Source organism: Schistocerca serialis, chromosome 2 (assembly GCF_023864345.2).
Source record: "Schistocerca serialis cubense isolate TAMUIC-IGC-003099 chromosome 2, iqSchSeri2.2, whole genome shotgun sequence".
Taxonomy (NCBI): domain Eukaryota; kingdom Metazoa; phylum Arthropoda; class Insecta; order Orthoptera; family Acrididae; genus Schistocerca; species Schistocerca serialis.
The window spans coordinates 1,067,101,807-1,067,121,888 of NC_064639.1; the positions used below are offsets into that span (position 1 = coordinate 1,067,101,807).

Below are 20,082 nucleotides of genomic sequence, written 5' to 3' on the forward strand. Positions count from 1 at the left end.
TCGCTTTTTTCTGTTCTGTGGCCCCGTGTCGAGCAAGATAAGCCGTCTGCTGAAACCTCGTGGCTCGCAGTAACGGCTTCTGGAGTTTTGTTCTTAAAGAAGCCATTGTAATTAAAATCGCCGGTAACAAGCCAAATACAGACGGTGGCCGGCAGCTGGTGTATATAAGGGGCGTATCAGCACTCGACTGGCACTCATCCACTTGACAATGGCCAAAGAGTGCTTGGCCGAAAGCTCGCGTAATTTTAATCACTTGTCATGAATGGGAACCAGAGATCACTTTATTCGACGTTGTCCTTATTCCTCAACTAATCCTATGTCGGATGAACGTAGTAAAAATAGAATAGTAAGTGAATAAAAATTTTATGAAACTGTTTTCCGTGACATTACAGTTCTCTGTCTTTACTTACAATCACTTCAAAACTTCATTTTTCGGGAATGTAATGCGTTATGTGCGGTTGGCCGCAAAATTATTGTCAACACTTGAAATCTACAGCAATGTACTGGTTGATCAAAAAGTCAGTATAAATTTGAAAACTGAATAAATCACGGAATAATGTAGATAGAGAGGTACAAATTGACACACATGCTTTGAATGACGTGGGGTTTTATTGGAACCAAAAAAATACAAAAGTTCAAAAAATGTCCGACAGATGGTGCTTCATCTGATCAGAATAGCAACAATTAGCATAACAAAGTAAGACAAAGCAAAGATGATGTTCTTTACAGTAAATTCTCAATATGTCCACCATCATTCCTCAACAATAGCTGTAGTCGAGGAATAACGTTGTGAACAACACTGTAAAGCATGTCCGGAGTTATGGTGAGGCATTGGCGTCGCATGTTGTCTTTCAGCATCCCTAGAGATGTCGGTCGATCACGATACACTTGCGACTTCAGGTAACCCCAAAGCCAATAATGGCACAGACTGAGGTGTGGGGACCTGGGAGGCCAAGCATGACGAAAGTGGCGGCTGAGCACACGATCATCACCAAATGACGCCCGCAAGAGATGTTTCACGCGTCTAGCAATATGGGATGGTACGCCATCCTGCATAAACATCGTACGTTCCAGCAGGTGTTTATCAGCCAGGCTGGGGATGATGCGATTCTGTAACATATCGGCGTACCTTTCACCCGTCACGGTAGCAGTTACAAAACCAGAATCACGTATTTCCGCGAAGAAAAAAGGCCCGATAACGGTAGATGTGGTAAATCCAACCCATACCGTGACTTTCTAGTCGTGCAGTGGAGTTTCCATGACAGTTCTAGGAATTTCGGTAGCCCAAATTCTGTAGTTGTGGGCGTTGACAGACCCTCGGAGCGTGAAATGAGCATCGTCGGTCCACAACACGTTACTCAACCAATCGTCATCTTCCATCATCTTTTGAAACGCCCACACCGCAAATGCCCTCTTCTTCACTAAATCGCCAGGTAACAGTTCATGATGCCGATGGATTTTGAACGGATAGCATCGGAGGGTACGCCTCAGTGCCAACCAAACAGTAGTGCATGGAATGCCGGTGCGACGTGCGACTGCACGAGCGCTGACTTCCCCGTGCATAGGCGTACCCGCTACAGTCTCCATTTCTTCCTGAACTGTCTCAGCAGCATTACGCCTTGTGCTCGGTCGGCTACTACGGGGTCTATCGTCCAAACAACCCGTGGCTTCGAACTTGGAAGTCATTCTCACCACAGCTGCGTTTGTCAACGGACCTTTACCCGTTCGAATCCCCTTCCTATGGCGATAGGATCGTAACGCTGAACTAGCATATTCCCCATTCCGATAATACAGCTTCACTAAAAGCGCCTTTTCAGGTAACGTCAACATGCTGCGACTGCTGGTGCATCTGATTCTCTCTCTCATTACAGCTCCTTTTATACACGATTGTTATGCGAAGTCACTGAAGTTTTGCTGTCCAGCGCCATCTGTAGGACATTTTGTGAACTTTGTTTGTTGGTCCTAATAGAACCCCATGTCATTCCAAGCATGTGTGTCAATTTTTACCTCTCTATCTCCATTATTCCGTTGTTTGTTAAGTTTTCAAATTTATACTGACTTTTTGATCACCCAGTACGTTGCAGACGTCGTTTCCTTCGCAAGTGCGATTCATACAAAGAAATTCCGCTGTGACAAATATGCCTTCGTGTGATACTTGTGGTTTTTGGTATTTCTATCTCTAGAGTACCTCTACAATCAGTGTCATCCAAGAGAATGCACCAAATCTTCCTGAAGAACAAACACAAGAATTAAATATGAGAATGATGGATTTATGTAGTACTGAAATATAAGACTATGAGAATTTAAAAATACTGTGGGACCTAAAGATACCATTTACAGATATGTTATATATAAATCATGTGATATTGTGAAATGCAATCGTAATATTGCGATTAATATAATGCCCTTATATCCTCTTTCTTGATAGGAAACATTCATGTAGTAATCTTCTACGTACATGGACAAATAAATGAAGAAAATAAAATAAATACGAACACTAATAGGGTTTAGAATACAGGACGCTATTGATTGTATTTAGATGTTCGAGCTCTCATGTGACAAGGTGGGCTGAATTTAACGCCCGCTAAAAGGTATTTAATTACCGTCGAAAACTTTGACAATCGTTCATTCAGAAACTATCAAGTACCTATGGATAAGCCGAGACACGTGGTCGTTTATTTTGGCTGCTTTCCTTCTGAGCAAAGTTGCTGGGAAATCAGGTTATGGCACTTGCCGTGTTCTTATCGCGAGTGTTACCATAGTTTGTTCCTTTGCAATTCTTTCTGCAGCTGGTTCCTATAAAGTAATATACGAGGGTAATTCCAAAACTAAGGTCTCCTATTTTTTTTATAAGTACAGAACTCTGTTTGTGTGGCAGTTGGTCACACTGTTATGAAGAGTGATTCAAGCGCTGTATGTAAACATGCGCACGCCGCGCTGAGGCGCTCGGACTTGGATTGGCAGCTGTTGAGAATGCAGGTCTCGTTGAATGTTACCGCCAAGTGCGAACTGCGCGCAGTTATTCGGTTTTTGTACGCAAAGAGCACTGCGCCCATTGAAATCCAGCGACAATGGACGGAAGTGTATCGTGAGTCATGCATGGATGACAAAAATGTTCGTAAGTGGTGTAGAGAGTTTGGAGCTGGTCGAACGAAATTCACCACGAACAAAGGAGCGGGAGACAGTGTTGAAGGTTGAGCAAAGCATGCGTGAAGATCAACAGATCACCCTGGATGATCTCTGCACGTTGGTTCCTGAGGATTCCCGAAGCACTGCTCACAGAATTTTAACGGAAACATTGAACTACTGGAAGGTGTGCGCAAGTTGGGTGCCACGCATGCTGACTGAAGACCACATGCGGCAACGAGTTGATACTTCCCGCTGATTTCTTCACCTCCTTGCAGCCGAACGGTACAACTTTCTGGACTCAGCTGTCACGGGTGACGAAACATGGGCATACCACTTTACACCTTAGACCAAGCAACGATCACGCCAGTGGCGGCATCCTTCTTCCCCAAACCCGTGGAAATTCAAACAAAAAGAGTCTGCCGCTAAAGTCATGACAACCGATTTTTGGGACTGGCAACGGATATTGTTGGTCGACTTTATGCCCACTGGGACCACAATTAAGGCTGACAGGTACTGTGAGACTCTGAAAATACTCAAACGGGCAATTCAGAATCGCAGAAGAGGAATGTTGAGCAAGGGCGTACACATTCTCCATGAGAACGCTCGTCCACACATCGCTCGGCAAATCGTTGCTCTCCTGCAACAGCTTCTTGGAAGATAATCACCCACCCATCCTAACTTGGCGCCCAGTGACTATCACCTGTGCCCTAGGTTAAAAGGACATTAGGCCGGAAAGCGATTCAGCTCCGACGACGAGGTGAAAGAAGAGGTTCATAACTTTCTGAACAGCATGGGCATAGAAAAACTGCCACAGCGTCTACAAAAATGCATCGACAGAAATGGTGATTATGTCGAAAAATAGCTAAATGATCAAGCTGTAAAGTGATGTAAACCATTTTAGAAATAAACAGGTCTATGTACTTACAAAAAATAGAAGACCTTACTTTTGGGATTACCCTTGTAGTGGCAAAACCCAAGGTGGGAGAACTATTATTTCAATGATATATGATTTTTTGAAATTCATCCTACTGTTCTGCAACATTTAACTCTTTGGTTCAGTTGATGAAAGCTATTGATTGCGATATGTAGTATTTAGATGTTCAATTTATTTTTAAATTATGTTATTTTTAACTGAGGGAAGTATTTTTCTTTTTGAATATGTCTTTTGATAAGGTAAGATATATATAGTTTTAGTGCAGGAGATATTAGCTGAAATAACGCCGGAAACAGTTGTACTCTTCGAAATGCGGGTCGTCGATTTATTGAGAAATCTGGAATGACAGGCCCAGTCTTAGACGCCAAACCAACTGGAAGACTAACCCTAATAAACTAACATCGGTTGTTGGATGTTACTGACTCTAAGGAGCAAATACCTGCAAAATCACTTCCTAAATTGGCACAAGAAAAAGATACCCGGCTTGCAATCGTGGGTTACTGGTGCGTGAATTGAAGGAAGTGGTGAATCAAACGCAAATTCCTTACTGAAAATGATGTACATATTATATTGAGAGGAATACCTTCTTTATTCTTGATGTCAACAGTTATACAGATGAGGCCCGGTTCTACCTCTCCGATCACGTTAAAACAGAAATCACACGAATAAGGGCAAGGGGATCATCGTACTGTGTTTGAAGCCGTATTGCATGATCAGGGTATTGATATGTCGTCAGGAATTCTAGACTTTAACTATTTGAAGAAACCTTCAACAATAAATTTTCTTTTTAACGATTCAAGATATCATTGGCCAGTTAAAGGAAGATGGGATCACCTGTTCATGGTTTCAGCTAGATGGCGTTCCAGGGCACACTGCTAACAACAATACACGTCTTGTGGAAGAAATTTTTGGGGAACGTGTCATATGAAACAGCCATATCCGTAACTTCATGTGATACTCTGGTAGTTACAAATCTTTTAATACGAGTTATATCATGAAACTAACAAAAAGTGTGGTGCCTGTTATTTGCTTGAGACAATTAATGAACTTTAATTCCAGAGATAAAAATCTGTTTCACAAAACACTTTTCGCTGTTCAGGGCAATTACCACTTCTAATTCAAACATTCATGGTAATTGTATCAATTAAACATAGGTAAGGAACATTTTAGTTTTATAGAGGCTGTCAATAATTTATAAAAGTCGCACTAAAAGACAACGTCTGTAAGAAATCAGATATAAAATAACAATTAGGAGCGTCCTTATATAATTTGCGTAATTTTTTATTTAATTCTTTTGATCACAATGACCATTGAACAAAATTGCCTATGCAATAACCATCTTCATAATCTGCTATAAAAGAAAAAGATAGTACATTACTATCTACTACATTAAAAGATTAAAAACAAACGACATAAATTAAAATATGAACATGCTATGCCTCTCATTTTGTTGCGCTGCAAGAAGTCATAACCATATAAAAATAAGGTAAGTCAGAATTTCCATGCATGCCTCAACCAGTTATGTTTAGGATGGAATGCTATCCTAGAGATCGCTGACGCAAGTGTAACATGCAGGTAATTATACAAAGTAATTGAAAGAGGGGCATTTAAAATTAAAATTCGGTACAATATTTTCATTTGTTTGTAATTAATCAAACGGATTTCTAGTAGAATATATAAATGAGTAAAAAATCTTTCTCTCTCTTGAAATTTTAAAAGGTACAGGTACTGTAAAATTCCGCATTCTGACCATAGACGGGCAAATCGGATGGGATGGACTGCCGTGCCATTTTCTGACAACGGCGTCGTCAGAGGTGATATGGAGGGGCGTGTGGTCAGGATACAGCTCGCTTGGTTCTTCACGGATTTCATAGCCTCGGAACCTCTACTAGCCGTTCAGATATCTGCTCTATTCAAGTCCTCCCACGAACGAAAAATCCACAGCAGTACAGTAAAGCGAAACCGGGTTACCCGCATGACAGTCAGCTGTTATGACCATTCATCTACAAAGGCGGATATTCCGAAAGTTTAAATCTGTTCACAATTTAACAAAATATTCAGGAAATAAAAGCTAACTACAGAAGTCATTTCAAAATTAAATACATTGGGGAATTTTTTATTTTGTTGTTATTTCATGCCCCTCGCCCCATTTGAGAAGGGAGTGGCCTGCTCGTCACTCAAACGATTGTAAAACATTTAGAAAAAACGTACTTTTTATACAATGAAAAGGCAGATGGTCAGTTACAGAAGTTAAAAGATGAAAAGCTGATTAATTGATTAATTGAAATGTGTATTGACAGATAAATGTCAAATGAATGTTTAACACAGAAAGACATGTTAGCAGTTGCATAAGTTAAAGGATATAGCTAATTTGTTAATTGATTATATTATATACACAGATGTATAAAATCAAGCGTGTAATAGACTGCAAGATGTAGTTGTATGAGGGGCTTGTACCATTTTGGCTACTGCTTAGGATAGGGTTTGTGTGGGCTGATGTTTTGACGAGGGTTTATGGAGAGATGTTGGTGGAGGTGAGTGGTGAGGAAGGGAGCCCTGACGAGAGGAGCGGATTCTCCTATATCTGGTAGGACAGGTATATATCAGAGCGGATTTCATAGTTGGGTAATGGAGGCAATGTAAGTTCCGTTCAGGCAGGATGCTGAGAGGATGGTGATGTAGTGTCGGGGGATGTGGTGGCAGGGGCATGGCAGAGTAATGCGATTAGAGAGCCGGGGAGAAAATAGTGGTTGGCTAGTGTCTAGTTTTCGAGTAATATAGGATACTTGGAGGTGTTCGAGATGGAAAGATAGGGCCAGGAATTCAAATATTGTGGTGGGGGATCTGGATAGGAGAAGGTAAGTGGGTCCGAAAGGCTAGGCGGAGCGCATCGCGTCGAAGATATGAAGGGCTTGATAAAAAGAGGGAGAAGAGGAAATCCATGCAACATTTTCAGAGCAGAGGAAGGATCGGATGACGTATTTATACACTATGTGACCTAAAGTATCCAGACACCTGGCTGAAAAGGACTTACAAGTACGTTGCGCTCTTGGAAGTCCCAGCATCAATATCTTTCTAGTATCGATTTCGATAACAAGTAAAAGTCGTTGAGATTCTCAGTTCTCAAGCTGGATTAAATATATACATACTTAAATAAGTTTGTACGGGACGCTCAGTAACCGAGTACTGCTCGCACTTGACCATTACTTTTATGTAATAACATATATCTGTTGTCAGTCACGATTTTCATTGCATTTATCTGTTGCAATGCGCGTTTCGGGAAAAGGTTCCTATTCCAAGCTGGTTTTCTGTACACTGTACCACATATTAGCGCTGTTTTCGTTGCCTGAGGTGCTGTATTGGTTATCATAAATAATTTATTGGCTAAACTATTTATGTATGCTTTTTTAAATTTTTATTTAAAATTGTTTTATTGAAAAGGGGCAATAGCAAATGAATAGTCAGTCGTTAGCCCAGCACGGTACAAGTTTTATTATACAAGGTTGCTGAGAAGTCGCTCTCTATTTTTAAATGTCCACCTTTTTTTATTAATGGTTATTTAAATACGGAAAAACTGTAGTCACTTCTAAGGACCATGAGAATAAGTGACCTAACCCAAAATTCCACGTTGTGTGAGAGACGACATAAACGTATAGGAATGTCACCAACTCATTTCTGCTGGAAATTCACACATACATATGCGAGGACAACTGTGATCCTCTCCTCTAATTCTTCCAAAGTGCTTGGGTATGTTTGGTACTCCTCCTCTTTGGCTCAAACTAGAAGAAGAAGTCACAAGGGGTGGAGTCAAGACTTCTCGGAGGCCATTCATTGAGTGCTCGCCTTCCCAGAGAACGTCCTGGAAAGTGTTGGTCCAGCCAGTCACGAACGATGCAGGCAAAATGAGACGGTGCTCAGTCTTGCTGAAAAAGGATATCCATAACATTGTCCCATTGTGATATCAGTGGTCACACGCATTCTTTCAGCATTTGGCGGTACCGGTCGGTACTCCTACTTTCTCCCAGTATGAAGGGACAATGAGAGGTTCTGTGGTCATTCCACAACAGACTGTCAGTTACTGTCTACTTTGTAGTTTTCCGATTGACGTTCCTGCATTTGTTTCTGCTCAATAATGGCAGCTGTGTCGATTGACGCCTCCCCCTATATGAAACACCGCCTCATCACTCCAAACAACGATCTTGAAAAAATCTGGCCAATCAGTATGCTATGACAGCATAATTTCCCCACATTCAATTCGCTTTTCACAGTCCTCCAAAAATAACTGATGAATGTAATGGGGTTTCGAGGGTTTCCAGATAAGGTCCTTGTTTAACACTATACGCAACGTAAGCCTGGTGATTCCACTCTCAAGAGCTGCCTGGAGTGTTGATTTGCCAGCACTGATCAGGAATATGTTCTTCACTGCTGCTACTTCCTCTGGAGATCGCGCCATCAGATGTCGTCCTCCACATGGTTTATCCACAACTGACCCAACTGTCATCAGCTTTGTATGACAATCCGTAATAATTTCAGCGTCAAGAATGGCATGAGGGGCGTTAACACCCCGCCATCATCGGTTAACAAGGCCATACTTGAAACTGCGACGCTACCAGGGTGTGCAGTTGTAAAAATCAACCTTGCTGCCATCTCCTCGTTATCACGGTATAAGTGTATATTTTTATTTTTATAATTTTATATTTTTATGACTTTTGGTTGGGGTGGCTTTAAATATTGTGGGCTAGCATGAGACTTTTAATTAACTTATACCGCGATAACACTCGTACGCACATCGGCTACCCCGAAGTACGTACGATATAATATTTTTTTTAAAACACAACGCGCGACTCAACGCCTTCTAATAAATAGTTTACGTGAGCGCTGCTATTTAGAAAAGAAAATATGCTTATTCTTACGCAAACTGTAATTATTAATATGGGTCAAGGGGCTACTGGTTATTTATGTACCAAATTACATAAAGATTAACTGAGATATTGCGGAATGTATTGATTTTCAATATTTCTTGTTCAGTATTTGCAAGGCAAAACTGGAGAGAACGTCGTTAGGCGGCCAAAATGAAATATACTGAACTCATTCAGTGCTGTGAATTTTGGTAACTGAAATTAATTTTAACTTCAAAATTAATGAAATATCAAAATTGAGAAGTCTCCCGCATTCACATTTAATAACATGAATCGTCAGCGTAATGGCTGACTAAACCCTGCTAGGGGAGATGAGCTCCCTGCACTAAGAACTGTAAAAACTTTGTTAATTATAATTAATGATTGCGATCATGAGAGGTGACAACTAAGTCACACTTTCTAATAACAATTTCTATTATATTTTTCAGAAATACGGACAAAACTTATTAATTAGCAGACAGCACTACAATGGCGGCCTACCGCTAGACGAAACAAAACAGGAGAGCTACTTTATTCAAAGCATTGCCTCTGATCTTCATGGCCTATGTAACACAGAGATTATAGCAAAAAAACAGTGTTTTGTTCATTACATCGATATTTGTGTTTTGATAATAATAACTTACGTTCTTTACTATTTGTTATACATCGCGCACACGTACACAGTCTTGAAATAATTTATAATTCACACGTCTCATAACAAAAACTTCCTTTCCCTTTCTCCAAATGCCCATTTATGTGACGTACCGTCACATCGTTCACCATGAGAAGATGCCACGGACGCTCAAGCTATTCTCATGGATCCTGTAACAAAATACAAAAACTTTCTTTAATAATTATCAACAGTCACAAAACTTAAGGAAATTTATAACCAGGGAGCGACCTCTTAGTGATGCTCCTCCCGCATATTCATTGACAATATGGTTGTCACAATGGTGGGACTTAACCCTGGCATGCTTTTTTAAGGCGTAACATTTGACTGTGTTTTATTGTGACTTCTAGACTTATTTGTCCTGTAGATCTGAGGATGGCCCGTAACGGCCGAAATCGGCCACTTCGTATTGTAACTGGGTTTTCTCCTTGTGATGCTACTCAATTGGCAGGATGAGCATTACTGCAAAGGGCATTTGATTCTAAAGCATTATGTCAGGATGAAAAACACTAAATAAATTACTTTTTCTCTCTTAACGACATGTGGGCAGGGTGGGTTCTTCCTTGGCTCGGGTATGGGGTAGAATGAAACAGCATTTTTACATAAGATAACTTTTATTGAAAGTTTTGTACAACGGTTTCCTTACTGGAGTGTTCTGGCTGGGAGAGCGGCAGCTGTGTTGTTTGCGAAGCCTTCTGCTGCGGCAATTACGCCTGGCGGTGTGTATCTCGTGTCGCCGTTTCGCCCAGTTCACTGGAGACGCGCATCGTGCTGTGGCCCGTTTCATTATTGAGAACGAAGTCGTGAATCGGATGGTGATACCTTGGACGTGGCATCCCAGGGTTTCTCTTCTCTATGAGGCCGCGTGTGACAAGTGTTGTGAGTCGGCCAGCGGAGCGGCGCGGCGGGAGAAGGCCAGCGTCCCGGAATCGAACAACGGGCTCCAGATTGCCAGTCATCCCCAGCTCACAGGTGACTGCTGATGTGAGGCCGTCTCCTTCCCGTCCTCACGAGTCACCCGGATACGTAAAAATCAGCCTTCAAATACCTTATAACTTCTGTCTTCTGGCAGCGAGGCTGCTGCTTGCTATTCCATTACAGCGGCGGACTTGGTGATTCTGTGTACGATGTAGTCTCTTCCTGCATGACGGTCTTCAGCACCGAAAGTGAACTGAAAACTACTCCTCTCGGGCCCACTGCGTCTCGCGTATTTATGCACTTCAGTTCACTGGAGGTGAACAGCTTCAAGGTCATTGCCTCTTCTGTCAAGTTGAAAAGCTTCTCGAAGAATCTTCTTAACGTCGGTCGTTGGCTCTTGGAATGTAGGCGAGGGCCTTTGATCACATGTGACAGTTGAGAAACATGTGAGCCGGTCGGGCGATGCTCTGATGGCTGAATCGACAGCTCTTGGAATGTAGGCGAGGGCATTTGATCACATGTGACAACTGAGAAACACGTAACCCGGCCGGGTGATGCCCTGACGGCTGATTCGACAGCGTCCACTTATGTGGGGAGGGCGATGGCTTCTCCTCAATGTGCTGACTTCATGGTCATTGGCTCTTCCGTCACTGCTGCTCTGCCCGCTGTTTGGCAGTGTGTAATTCTTCTAAACTAAACTAAGTTTCTCATTTATTTTCTAATTTCTACTTCACTTCACATTGATTTCACTAATTTATTTACCTATCTTAAGTACCACTCGACAGTATGAAATTTGTGTGATTGTATCAGAAAATAAATTATTTTGGTAGGAAACTATCACAGGGTGTCTCCATCCAACCGAAACGTCGTTCTTTCCTTGGTCCCTGCTCACAGGCCACATTACCTTACCTTTCTTCTGCCGCAGATCCCGGTGAACTTCCTGCGCCGGCTGTCGGGCTCACTGCGGCGCCTGCACCTGGGCTACAACCGACTGTCGCGGCTGGAGGCGCGCGCCCTGGGCCCCCTGCCGCACCTGGAGGAGCTGTCGCTGCCGCACAACGGCATCGTCTCGCTGCGCGCGCAGGCGTTCGCCGGGGCCGGCGGCTCGCTGCAGCTGCTGGACCTGTCGCACAACCACGTGGAGACGCTGCAGCCGCGCCAGTTCCACGGGCTGCCGCGCCTTCGAGTGCTCGACCTGTCGCACAACCACATCCGGTCGGTTCCGCGCGACGCCTTCCGGGACACTCAGCTGGAGCGACTGGACCTGTCCCACAACCAGCTGGTCGTGATGCCCGGCAGTTCCCTGGCCGAGGTCGGCGCCACTCTGCGCCGCCTGCAGCTGTCGCACAACCAGCTGGAGCACCTGGACAGCAGCATGTTCCTCGAGACGCCGCACTTGCTTCAGCTGCACATCGCCCACAACAAGCTCACCATCCTCCCGGACAACGTTTTCTCCAGTGTGGATGGCCTGTCGGACTTGGACCTTTCGGGCAACCCGTTACGTGCGAACTTCAAGGAACTGTTTCATTATGTGCAACGACTGCACACTCTCAGCCTCGCCAACACGGGACTCAGACTGTTTCCGCCTCTTCCCCTACCTCATCTGGTGCGTCTAAACCTCAGTGACAACCTTATCGGCGATGGTGACGGGAATGCGCATTTAGATTCCACATCGTCCAGAGACCTCTCTCGGTTGCGGTACCTGACTCTCTCTGGCAACCGGTTAGGAAACGTACCTGCTCACATTTGGCCCATGACACCTCTTCTGCGAGAATTAGACCTTACAAGGAATCCAATAAAGGTCAGTACTGTGCTGTTATTATGTATATTTTATATTTTCATTGTCTCTGTGTCACTTGTGAGAGTGAATAATCTTCCTGATTTAATTCTAGGCCCTTCAGTCAGAAACCACGCGGCTGCTACGATCGCAGGTTCGAATCCTGCCTCTGGCGTGGATTTGTGTGATGTCCTTAGATTAGTTAGGTTTGCTTAGTTCTAAGTCTAGGGGACTGATGACCTCAAATGTTAAGTCCCATAGTGCTTAGAGCCATTTGAACCATTTTATTCATAACAGCAGGAACACACACACAAAATGTTAATCTTCTGTTGATATTAAGTGACGTCTTTGTGCTACCCATTCTTCCCTTCTCTGCTAAGAGTGGGCTTTATATCGTCCACTACCATAAATATCTTTGGCATAGTTCAAAATTTAGACTTCATATTTCATTCTTTCGCGGCTTCTGTGGTCTTACACTGTCTGTAAAGGAAGTTAAATCTGAACAATTCCACAGTTCTGCTTCAGCATTCGGAATGACAGAGTACATACAAGGTATTGAAAGTCGTCTTCCTAGGGTCATAGAAAGTCTTTAAAATCAAGTTTTCACACAGACGGTCAGGAAATGTAAACGGGAATCTCTGTATGATACTCTATTGTATCTCCTATGTATGGACGAGAGTAAACATTATTGGTGAACACTACCATTGCACCTCCACTGAGGCCAATTATTTCCGCTCTGATGTACTGTATGAGGTTATGACACTGACGTAATTCCCGTGGAGACAGATAGAAATGGACACAAAGTTTAAACACATCCTGCACTTTGACGTGAAATAAACACGCGGCAGCACACGCACAACAATGGTGTCATTCAATAATATAGGTGGATGAATAAAAGTGTTTAGTATTCGAGAAAGTCAGTGCAACAATGCTGGTACCTGCATCCCATACATGATATAGGCAATATGCGAAAAATACAAGAGAGCTTTGGATACATACAGATGCATATGGACAGTCATTATTTCCTCATACCATCAGCTAATCGAATGGGAAAGAAAGCCACTTACGTTAGCATCACGTTTTGTGGAGTCATTTGCGTTGTAACGAAAGGTTATCACCATATTTAATGCAGACAGGTCAACGATAATGGGGACACACAGCAACAGAAAATACCAGCATCCCATATGGAATTGTTTCTTAGACGAACTATTCAAAATGACCTCTTTGTTAAGTCTAGTTAAGTTCTTTACTTTACCTCCAAATTTCTGTTTCCGTTTCACTGAAGAACACTTGCACCTTGTGGTTCATTTGACAGAGTTACTTACATAAAACATCAGCTGTAAAAGGGAACGTTATAGACTTACTGAACACATGACTGATCCACAGGATTGGTGTACTGTACTGTTCTCTGAGGTGACAAATCTCATAGGATAGCCATATTCACGTGTGCAGATGGTGGTAGTATCGCCTACGCAAAGTAAAAAATGTCAGTGCATTGCTGTGATTTGTACTCAGGTGATTCATGTGAAAAGTTTCATACGTGACTATGGCCACGTGATGAGAATTGACAGACTTTGAACTCGGAATGGTAGTTGGAGCTAGACACATAGGACATTTCCATTACAGATATATTGAAGGAATTCAGCATTATGAGATCCACTGAATGAAGAGTGTGCCGAGAATTTCGGCTTACCTCTTACCACAGACAACGCAGTTGCCGATGGCCTTTACTTATCGACCGAGAGCAGCGGCGTTTGCTTAGGGTTGTCAGTTCTAAAAGACAAGCAACACTGCATCAGATAACAGCATAAATCAATGTGGAACGTACGACGAACGTAGCTGTTAGGATAATGCTGCGTAATTTGGCGTTAAAGAGGTATGGCTGTATACGACTGAGGCAAGTAGACTAAAGCACCTCTCTGGACTCGTGGCCATATCGGTTGTACCTTGTACTATTGGAAAACTATGGCCTGGCCAGAAAAATTTCAGCTGGTAAGAGCTGATGGCAGCGTTCGACTGTGGCGCAGACCCTACGAAGCCTTGGACACAAGTTGTCGACAAGCACTGTGTAAGCTGGTGGTGACTACATAATGGTGTGGGCTGTGTTTACACGGAATGGACTGGATCCATCTCAGTCAACTGGAAATGGTTATGTTCAGCTACTTGGACACCATTTGCAGGAGCGTCCTCATTACCAGTGCCGTGTGTGACCGAGAACAGACACGAGGAAAAAATGCATGACATTTACACATGAGCCGACCGAAGTGGCCGTGCGGTTCAGGGCGCTACAGTCTGGAACGGAGCGACCGCTACGGTCGCTGGTTCGAATCCGGCCTCGGGCATGGATGTGTGTGATGTCCTTAGGTTAGTTAGGTTTAATTAGTTCTAGGTGACTGATAACCTCGGAAGTTAAGTCGCACAGTGCTCAGAGCCATTTGAACCATTTCCACATGTGGGGTAGCAGGAAATCAGGCGAAACGTCACGGCAGGCACCCATATTTGGCGGGAAACAGTATTTCCCAGGCACCTATACGCGCTCACTGTGAACTCAGAACTGACAAGGGTGACATGACGTTATCTATAGCCGTCACAGAGAAACTGCTCAACACATCTGTGGAAAACGTCATTTGATTTTCACTGTGGATTCCATTTCACTATTGAACGTTCATTACTTTCCACACAGCCTTCTGAGACACCAGATCAACTTCAACCAATTGAGGTATCAATATCTCTTACTGTCTGGAATGGAACACAGTGAGGGTAAGAGCCACCTATGTGCCAAAGGAATGGTGGCGGGGGTGAAAAGAAGCGTAGCTCACGACGTGCATATACAACGAGAATATATTCATCTGGTGTTGGAGAATGAGAGCACTTAGTGACTTGCAACCTACCTTCTACACAATTTGAAGCCTTTACCAGACATTTTCTTGCTCACAGCCTCCACAAAGTAGAGAGAGAAAAATTGTTTATTGCTTACAACGTTTTCGCTGTTCATGCAGTAAAACTGTAGCATCAGGTATGAACTTTTAATTTAAGAGTTCTTTAGTGTTTGCAACATATTTTACAGACGTTGTCCACATACACCACTGAATGTTCTTCGAAAATCTTTCATTGTACAGTACACAGTTAAGAAAATATGATGTCATGAACACTGATATGCATGAGAAACGGCCACATTACATATGACATTATAACAGAGTACTAACAGAGTACCCCTTTGCTACTAACTGTAATCGCAACAATTCATGCAGACAGTATCCACGTGTGCCACTGGATGAATTTGGAAAATTGTATCGTTGTGCGACACATAGTCCAGAAGGTAGTTCATAAGCATTGAGTTGCGTGAAAACCAATCTATTGGTCTAAATTCCTAGAGATACAGATGAAATATGTGTGAAGTGTGTTAAACATAAGTGAATCATATGTGGCATAACTTGAGGAACAAAACTCCTCCTAAAACCCTGTATCGATTTGAACCAAACATTTTACACACAATACTTACTGTCTGGAAAGAAATACTATGGGGATAAGAACCAGTAACTTCCTATCGGCATGGGGGTGGTAGCGTGGATGAGAAGAGGGAAAGAGGAGATTGACTAAGAGGGAGAGAAAAGGAGAAGATGTACACAGATAGGAGGCAGGAATAGACGGCCAGACATTGGGAAGAGGAGGGGACTCACAGAGACAGGGGAGAGGAGGTGGATTGAGAAAGGAGAGAGGAGGAGATGGACAGACACAGGAGTGAGGTGGAGTTGGATATGAAAGGTGGAGGAGATGAACAGAGAGGAGGAGCAAACTGACAGAAAGAGGGGTGAGGAGCGTATGGACAGAGAGTGAGGCAGGTGGAGATGGACAGTGAGTGGCGTGAAGCAGGTAGGAAGAGAGAGAGAGAGAGAGGATGAGATGGTCAGAGAGAGGGGGAAGGAGGAGATGAAATAACAGGAATAAATACACGTACGGATAATGCTGATACCCAGCAAGCATCATATACACTATTCATCCAAAAAATTCCGAAATTGGTTTTTAACTGGCTTATACGTGACATGAGAGCACTAATTACGAGGGCAGCTTCGAGTAACGACTGTAAACAACAGATTTACATTTCACCAGTCGGCTGTCAGCAGGCAGTGTTGAGAGAGGACATACAGCCATGTTGTGTCAACGTTATTTGTCGCAAAATGTACAGCAGCAACGAACTGAACACATCGAAATTTAGTGTTCAAGACATTCCCAAGAATTGTTTGAAGAAGAGAAAAGTGTGTGCAAAGATATTTCTTCACACGTTGACTTCAGAGCAAAAACGGTGAATGTGGTCGTCTTCCGCAACATGATAGCAACGCAAGACAAGGAAAATTCTTTTCTGAAAAAAAAATCACAGGAGACGAGAACTGAGTTTATCAAGAGAGACCGACCGCAGGATGACAAAGTGCAGAAGTCCACCTGAACGGTCATCGCTTTGTGACATCGTCAGCAAATTCAAACCAATGTTACGCTCGAGTTGAACAACATCCTAAAGAACGTCTTTTGTGATAGTTTCACATTGTTGTATGAACTTTCGGTGCGTTGTACTTAAGTGGGGAGAGTCTACGTAGAACATAAGAAGCATTAAAACCAACTTTTTAACTTCTCTTTATTTTTTATTTATCCAGTCTCAAAACTTCTTGGACTGACCAGGTAGACATCGATGTGTGTAACTGCTCGCAAACACACCCTCATCCACGTTCAACAACTTATTTTCGTCGTTGAGCGCAAGATTCATGCTATGACCACATGACACAATTTGAATGAAGTGCTCGCTTTATAACTACCAAAATCGAGTGCAGCCATGAGTCTGAGCAATGCGTGCTACGTCAAGTACTCCTAATGCCTTAAAATTCTAGTGGAATCGTCCCAGTAGAGATTACCAAATTTTGGTTTCACATTCTAACTTCTTACTTTGTTGCGTAAGCTACCGATTTTAAACTACATTAAAAATAATGTTCATAAGTATCTGATGAATTATGTTAGAATAAACACAACAGCTGATGGTGTGGGTCAGAAACTAAAATAATATTTCATAAAGTAATGAGTAAATCAATTTTGATATATATCGCAGAGTCGAGGATAACAACCCAAGACTAAACGTGTATACAAACCACTGAAATGAGATTTATGAGGCATATGAAAAGCACCACTCTCATGGATAAGATACAAAAGAAGCCATGAGAGCCAAGTTAAAAATTTATTCAATAAATTAATAGAACAAATGAGAGTATAACGGCGGAAATATATCGATGGGATTCCAGAAGGAAGATAGCAAAACAAATATTGAACTACAAACTACAAGTGTATGCGATCCCGAAAGCCAAGGGAATATATAGAGAGACATCTTACAGCAACTCTGTTTTCTTAAGATACCTCAGTGTGATACAGCACTTTCACTCTGTAGCAGAATTATTAGCATAAAACTGTGTCCGAATTGGGATTTGAAACACACATTTTTGAGATGTGATACGACAGCGATACCCATGGCCTAGGGATTGCAGTGCGGCTCTCGCAGGCGAGCGAAGCAGACGTGCGGTGTGTGCTCTCCGCTGCCAGAGAGGGCCCGCGCGCCTTGTTTACTTTCTTCGGCCGACACTAACGTGACGCCGTAGCACTACAAGACCATGGCAAACCAATACAGAAGATCAACCTTGAAATTCACGTTTCGGAACGACTTTACTCGACCAAAGGCGCTCGAAGTCGAACGCTTTTTAAAAGAGGAAACCAAGATCCCGGCTGCCGACATTGTCGGCATTCACATTTCGATCGTCAGTAGCACGGTCTATGTAAAGCTCATAAACGAAACTACATGCGACAAGGTGCTTCGTGAGATGAAACAAGAACTCCGCTTCTGCCACGCAGATGGCAATGTTGGCAACGTCGAGGTCGGCCATGCCGCAATGGGACTGCGGACTATACGCATATTCGAACTTCCAATTGAACTCCCGGCGGCAGAAGTTGTAGCGGCGCTCCGCCCCTACGGCACGGTACACGAACACGTGGCTGAAAAATGGACCCAGTTTAAGACGTATCCAGTACTCGATGGAGTACGCCAAGTGCGCATAGATCTCCAACGACACGTTCCATCCTGTCTACAGATAGGAGGATGCCGGGCCATAGTTATTTATGACGGTCAGCCGAAGACGTGCTCCGGATGCGGCAAAGAAGGACACCTTCGTTCCGAGTGCCTCCAGCGTCGGATCACACAACTCCCACCGAAGGACGTTGCACCACCAGCGGCGAAGACTATTCTACCCGTGACTTACGCGGCGGCGCTCATGACGTTCTCCACACAACAGACACGGCCGACCGCTTCAGCGGTACAAGAATCACTTTCCACGGCCAAAAACCTGGATGATCCGCCGACCTGGCCAGTGGTGGAAAATAGTACTACGACTCTGGAGCTACCGAACGCGACAGACATTGACGCCGGCACGATGGCAATTGATTCCCTTATTGTACCGACCGAAGCGATTGTTCCGGCGGAGCGTGAGTCAGTGCCGTCTTCTGACAATGAAGGTCATGTACGGAAACAGCGATCACCGAAACGCCGAAAGCGCCGTCGTCGGACCGTGTCGGAACACAGCGGTTCGCATTCGGCCGGGGAAGAACAACTGACCACTCAAGAGGCCAGCCGCGAAGCTGAGGCTGTTTCCACTGACTCCAACCTTGCAGAACAGACAGAAAAACATACAGATTTCGAACATCAGCCCATTGACAGAAACAGTGAGCAGCGGGAAGGTACCAGTGCAGGCAGCGAAGTCGCCCGGTCCCTTACTATAAAACATTCCGAGGCTATGGAACATGAACAGACATCCGCGCCCGCTTCGTGGGCCGAGGACGTCGAGACACAAGATCCCGATCCGCGACCAGCTGAGGCGCCGCCGGATCATGCAGCATAAGCAGCACAAGGAGGACCGCGTTCGGCGAGGGGTGACATCACTTCAGATGTTCGCTTCTCTCCAACTTCAACATGGATAACCTCGCCCAAACAACGCGTTGCCAGGCTTACCGACTGGTGACAATGAATATCAACATGATCAGTTCTCCTGTCAAGATGCAACTTTTGAAAGAAACCATACGAGCCATGGGAGTTGACTTTGCTTTCCTACAAGAAGTGAAAACGACTGCACTCCCGCACTTTTACGGTTACGCCACACATGTGACGCCCGGTAGCCCTGCAGACACCGGAGTGGCAATATTAGTGCGTGAAGGCATTGTAGTTACCGACGTCACGTTTCTTCCCTCCGCGCGGGGAATAGCATTTACGGCACTCAACACCCGATTCATTAATGTTTACGCGCCGTCGGGTACCACAAGACGTCACGACCGCGCCAGATTCTACTCCACAGATGTCGCTCCCCTTTTCCTTGGACGATACGACCACAGCGTCTTTGCCGGCGATTTTAATTGCGTACTTCACCCCAAGGACCAAATCCCACATTACATGCCTTGTCCGGAACTGGGTGCGATGATTCAAGAACTTCACTTGTGCGACACGTGGGGAAAAGTTCACGGTAACCGCTCTGGCCACACTCATCTTACCAGTCATTCGGCCAGCCGACTTGACCGCATGTATGTGTCACAAGATCTCACACAAGGTGTGGTGGACGCCGAATTATGGCCTCAAGCCTATTACGATCACAGTGCCTATATCTGCACTATACACCTACGCCCCCAACAAGTCTGGCGCAGCAATGGCTTTTGGAAGCTCAACATAACTCATCTCCAG

The 20,082-nt window shown here is 43.9% G+C and overlaps 1 protein-coding gene across 1 annotated transcript in view; it reads left to right on the top strand.

Annotated features, from left to right (window-relative positions):
- The window catches only part of LOC126456628 (chaoptin-like), a 176,992-nt gene that overhangs the window by 127,695 nt on the left and 29,215 nt on the right, over positions 1 to 20,082 (top strand). The window contains exon 8 of the mRNA XM_050092371.1: positions 11,475 to 12,350. Within this exon, the coding sequence (XP_049948328.1) occupies positions 11,475 to 12,350 (876 nt within the window). The remainder of the gene's footprint in view (positions 1 to 11,474; positions 12,351 to 20,082) is intronic.